The 6,069-nt window shown below is 36.1% G+C and overlaps 1 protein-coding gene across 3 annotated transcripts in view; it reads right to left on the bottom strand.

Moving 5' to 3' along the window:
- Positions 1–5,073: 5,073 nt before the first annotated feature.
- The window catches only part of CPQ (carboxypeptidase Q), a 385,779-nt gene continuing 384,783 nt past the window's right edge, over positions 5,074–6,069 (bottom strand). For 2 of the 3 annotated variants that reach the window (XM_080646549.1, XM_080646550.1), the window contains exon 8: positions 5,299–6,010. In XM_080646549.1, the coding sequence (XP_080502675.1) occupies positions 5,847–6,010 (164 nt within the window). In that variant the 3' untranslated portion in view covers positions 5,299–5,846. Of the gene's footprint in view, positions 6,011–6,069 lie in introns of all 3 variants that reach the window. The other variant, XM_080646548.1, reaches the window with a different exon arrangement.

Raw genomic sequence — 6,069 nt, 5'->3', positions numbered from 1 at the left:
TAATGTAAAGGGTATCTTTTGGTTGTATTTTCTAAGTATTTGTATAGAAATGCTTCTCATTATATTTATTGATTTATTTTCTTGAGCAACCTTCCTAAACTTTGTTTTCAGTTCTGATTACTTTTGTAGATTCTTTTGAATTTTCTACATGGGCAATCATATTTATCTACCAAAAACCCAGCTGTTTTTCTTTTTCTTCCTTTTCATTGCTTATACTTCCCCGCTCCCCACTCCTTAACTCTCTATAGAGGATAGAACACTGAAAATACTGTTGAATAGAAGTAGTTCTAGTGACCACCTTTATTCCATTCTTTACCTTAAAGAAAACATTTAAAATATTTTATGCTATAATATTTTTTTTGTCGATTAAGAAATCAGGTGGTGTTCTCTTTAATTTTTAACATAAATGGAGTTTGTATTTTTTTTAAAATATATATTTTATTGATTGTTTATAGAGAGGAAGGGAGAGAGGTAGAGAGTTAGAAACATCGATCAGCTGCCTCCTGCACTACCCCTACTGGGGATGTGCCCGCAACCAGGGTGCATGCCCTTGACCGGAATCGAACCTGGGACCCTTCAGTCTGCAGGCCGACGCTCTATCCACTGAGCCAAACCGGTTAGGGCAGTGGTTGGCAAACTCATTAGTCAACAGAGCCAAATATCAACAGTACAAGGATTGAAATTTCTTTTGAGAGCCAAATTCTTTAAACTTAAACTATATAGGTAGGTACATTGTTAATAACTTAATTAGGATATTCCTAAGCTGGCCTTTGCTAAAAACTCAAGGGGCCAAAGAGCTGCATGTGGCTCGTGAGCCGCAGTTTGCCGACCACTGGGTTAGGGCTATATTTTTTTCAATTAAAGTTTCTTTTCATTGTTGTTTTGTATTGGTTTCAGGTGTACAGCATAGTAGTTAGACAGTCATATGCTTTACAGTGTCCCCGTGATATTCCAGTTCCCACTGGTACCATGCTGCTATCACAGTTACTCACTATATTCCCTATTCTGTACTTGACATCTCCATAACTGTTTCGTACTTGCCAGTTTGTACTTCCTCTCCCACCCAGTTCCACAACTCCCTCCCCTCTGCCAACTACCCCTCCGTTCTCTGTGTCTGAGTCTGTTTCAACTTTGTCCATTTATTTTGTTCTTTATATTCCACACATAATAGATAACATATGGTATTTGTCTTTCTCTGATGGACTTATTTCACTGACCATAATACCATCTAGGTCCATTATGCCATCACAAATGGTAAGATTCCATTATTTTTTATGGCCAAGTAATACTCCATTGTTTATAGGTACGATAGCATTTTTATCCACTCATCTGATGGGCACCTGGTTGCTTCCATATCTTGGCTATTATAAATAACAATGCAATGAACATAGGAGTGCACATATTCTTTCAAAGTAGGGTTTTGGGTTGCTTTGTATAAATCTCCAGAACTGACTTTTTTTTTTTTTTTGGCATCTAGAGATGATGATAATTTCCCCCCTTTAATTTGGTAATGTGGTCAATTGCATTAGTTGATAGTTTAATAACAAACCAATCTGCATATCTGGCCCAAACTCAGTTTTGTTATCATGCATTTTCCTTCTTTTAAGTAATAGATACAGTTTGTTAATTTTTTGAGTTGATTAGTGCCATTGTGGTCACTGAATATGGTATCAAATTTGTTGAGCCTTCTTTCTCTTTCGAATTTTTTGGGGGTTGTTTTGTTGTTATACACTCTACCACAATTTTCGTGGTTACCTTAGAAATTTTACATTCATATTTAGCAAAGCCTAAAGTTAGACAACTTTATTTTCTTCTAGAGCAATACAAGAACCTTAGAACACTAATTCCAGTAACATCTCTTTTTACTTGTTATTATAGCCAAGTATCTTTTCATCTTTTTTCTTTTCAAATACTGCATTATTGTTACTGTTTCATTTAGTCCATGTTTGTTTAAAATGATTACCACTTTCAGAGCTAAGAAAGTGGTAATCATTTGAAACAAATCATTTCAATGAGGACAAACAGAAAGTAATAATCAATTGAAATGATTGTTCAAATTTAAACAATCATTTCAGGACAAACTGAAAGTAATAATCAACCTTTATCATACACGGAGGTAGCGTAAGCAAGAGGCAAAAACAGGCATCAGCTCCCCAGTGGTCCATTCCTCCCACCCCTCACTGTTCTCGGCAAGGGTCAGACAAATCGGGCAGATGGAGGGGAATCATTTCACTGCCAGGAGCTTTGAAAAAAGGACTTCTAACATTTTATGGACCATGGGTGGGGATGGGGTGGGGAGAGGAAGAAGGAGAAGGAAGGGGGAGAGGGGTAGAAATGGAAAAGAACTGAGTGAGATTGGACAAACGTTTCTTAGTCAAGATCTCCAACGAGGAGGCCTCTGAATGGAAGTATCTGGGTTAGGAATGAAGATAAGTGTATGGGTTTCGCTGGCCCAGAGGGCCTGAGTCCTTGATGGTAACTCCTTCCAGAACACTATGGTGCACTCAGTGACTACCAAGTCTGGTTGGGGGGGACAGCTATTCCCCATGAGGCCTGCCAGGCAAAGCCTCTGTAATTAATTTCCTATAGTTGGACCTGAAAGACCACACTCAGATTTTGGTCTGAAGCCAGATTCCTCATTTCTTATCTATTAGTCGTCACTCCATGGTCATTTAATTTGCCAGGAGTACATACACATTTTCAGATTTTCCTTAGTGAAGGTCTGATGGTGGTAACCTCTCAGTTTTTGTTTTTCTGAAAATATCCTTATTTTTTCAAAAATATATTTTTATTGATTTTAGAGAGGAAGGGAGAGGTAGGGAGAGAAACATCAATGATGAGAGAGGGTCATCTATCAGCTGCCTCCTGCATGCCCCTTACTGGGGATCCAGCCCACAACCCTGGCATGTACCCTGACTGGAATGGAACCATGACCGCCTGGTTCGTAGGTTGACACTCAATCACCGGCTGGGCTTTTTGTTGTTGTTCTTGAAAGTTATTTTTGCTGATAGAATGTTTAGGTTGATAATTGTTGTCTTTCAGCATGCTGATATCAGTCCACTATCCTCTGGCTTACATTGTTGTTGTTATTTAGAGTTAGCTGTTACTAATTATTGCTCCTTTTAAGTTAATTCATCTCCTCTCTTGCTTCAAAGATATTCTCTGTGTTTTGTAGTCTGTAGTTTCTCTATGTCATTGTAGACTTTTTATTTCATTTGGAATTTACTGGGTTTCTTGATTCTGTGGATTGATAGGTTTCATTATTTATGGAAAATTTTCATTTATTAGCTCTTCAGATAATTCTTTTTTATATTTTCTCCTTTTGGAATACTGACTAAACATATATTCGATTATGTATCTCTACCTTTCATATTTTTTAACCTGAGATTTTTCATTTTTTTTTCTGTGCTAAGTTATTGCTAATTTATTATCTTTCAGTTTATGAATTCTCTCATCTGCCATTCAACTGTTTCTGTAATTTTTAAATGTCACTTTAATTTACATTTCTAGAAGTTTGATTTGATTCTTTTTATAATATGCTTGGTCAATTTTTATAATCTTTCGCTCTCTATTTTTTTACTTTCTTAAACATAATTTGCATAGTTTAAGAAAATCTTAATCTAAAATTACAATATCAGAAGGGCATGTGAGTTAATTCCGATTATTTATTTGTTTTGCTCTTGCTCAGAATGTTATGATTCTTTTTGTTTTTTACTTTTGGCTGTGGTTATATATTTATTATAACTTTACCTGTGGGAATTTCTTTGAATCCTCCACTCGGCACTTATTCAATACCTAGGAGCCCAGTGTGCGATTCGAAATCGCGTGGTGCCACCCACCCTTGAGTTGCTGATCCGGCCCTGTCTCCCTCTCCTGTCTCCCTCTCCGGCCCTTGAAGCAGCTGCGGCCACTGCTGATCAGGCCCTCCCCCAGTGCAGGCGCACGTGGAGGCCCCTGCCGCTCCGCCCCCAACGCTGTGCGTGCAACCTCCTCCTGTCTGGTCAACCTGTTATGGTGTCCTGGTTAATTAGCATATTTCTCTATTATATATATATATAGATATAGATATAGATATATAGATATATAGATATAGATATAGATAGACAGATAGATAGATAGATAGATAGATGGTAATTTTTCTTTCCAGATTGTAATTTTTCACCAAGTTATTTTTAGTTCACCATTTATTGAGGTATAATGCTTGGGGTCCCCATTTTATTGGGGTTCTCCAGTATCACTAACGTGGCTTGCTCTGGGGTTTGTCTATCATCCTGATTCCTGAAAGGCTGTGAAAATGGAATTTAGGTTCGACACATTCTGCAAATTTTCTCAAAGGGAAAGATGGCTAATGTTCTGCATATCTCTCTCCATGCCTTCACTTAGTTTTTTTGTCTAATATTCTTTACCTGTTAACCAGTTAATTCACATATTTAAGGAAGTGTTTCTCCAAGATGCTTTCAGCGTTTTTCAGTATAAGGCTCAAAGTACTAGAGTTTGCTACCTTGCCAGAAATGAAAGAATTTCCTGTGCGTTTCAATCTTGTAATTGTTACTATTAATAAAACCGATACTTTGTCTTCTTCTAGGAATTCAATTACATGTATATTAGACCATTTGATATCCAGTTACAGGTATATTAGACCAATATACATGTTAGCTCACAACTCTTGGGTGATCCATTCTGGTGTTTGTTTTTCTTCACTCTTTTTTCTCCTAGTGTTTTAGTTTGTATAAATTTTATTGACCTATTTTCAAGTTCATTAATATTTTTCTCAGTCTTGTCGAGTCTGCTGATAAGTCAATAAGGAAGTTCTTCATCTGTGATGATGTATTTTTTATTTTAGTATTTGCATTTGATTCTATTTTGAAGTTTTTATCTGTTAAAAATATTTTTCTGTTCATCTTTGTTGTCCACTTTTCCCACTAGATCCTTAACATATTAATCATAGTTATGTTAAAGTCCCACTCTGATAGTTCCAACATCTGTGTTATCTTAATCTAGTTCTCTTACTTGCTATAACTCTTGATAATGTGCTTTTTGATAATGTGCTTTTTTACTTTATTTGCATTTTTTGGTGTGTCTTGTAATTTTTTATTGAATGCTGGGCATTATGTGTGAAAAAATAGTAGCAGTTGTTCCCAGAGTGGATTTGACTCAATATTTTTGCTCTACAGGATCCTATAACTATTATTTAGCCTCTCTGATCCTCAGTACTTTTATCAGCAAATGTGAATAAGCCCCAAATTCATAAAATATTGTGTAAAGTATATAAAACAAAAATATAGTATAATTATTTATCTGGTGACAAACTCCAGTACTCTTCTTTAATAAGGCAATGAGACTATTTATACTTGACTTTTTTCCTAAATGGTGACATTTTTTTCTTCATTAAAAAATCCATATCTTAGTAAATATACAAATTAGAAAGCCAAATATCTCTATACATTCCATTAAGACTATACTACAATTGTGTATTCCTCTAATCCTTCAATAAATGACATAAGCAAATTAGTGTCACATATCTGATTTAATGTTCATAAATACACTTATAAAAATTAGAGAATTTCTAATCCAGTATTCTACTTTAAAAGTAGAAATATTTTTTTTACAGGTGGTATAAAGAAATGCCTCCACTGTGATCCCTACCATATATTGATTTTATGAATCATTCCTTATTTTATAAACAGAGGATATGGAAAGTATCAGAAAACGTAATAATAGTATGAAAAAAATGTGTTCTTTGAAAATGAATCAGATGAAATTGTTAGGTGAAGAGGGGCTTCCTGAAGCTGAAGACCCAGGATTCCTGGCCAGAAAGGGCAAAAGTGCCTTCTTTCTTGTTCTTGCTAGGACCTAGGCAGCATTTCTTCCATGTCCGCGACGACATAAGAGACAACAGCCCAAACAGCAGCAGCAACATTCATCTGCTTTGGATCCATGGCGGTCATGGTGTCTCCATGGGAGTGATGGAAGGAGAAATATTTATATAAGTCGTCAAGGAGACTGGCGCCTGGGGAGAAAAGAGGAAGAGTTCTTAGTGAAGGATTTTGACAAAAACTGCTGCACAGC

The sequence above is a fragment of the Plecotus auritus genome (assembly GCF_963455305.1).
Source record: "Plecotus auritus genome assembly, chromosome: 11".
Lineage (NCBI taxonomy): Eukaryota > Metazoa > Chordata > Mammalia > Chiroptera > Vespertilionidae > Plecotus > Plecotus auritus.
This window is presented reverse-complemented; position numbering and strand designations above follow the sequence as displayed.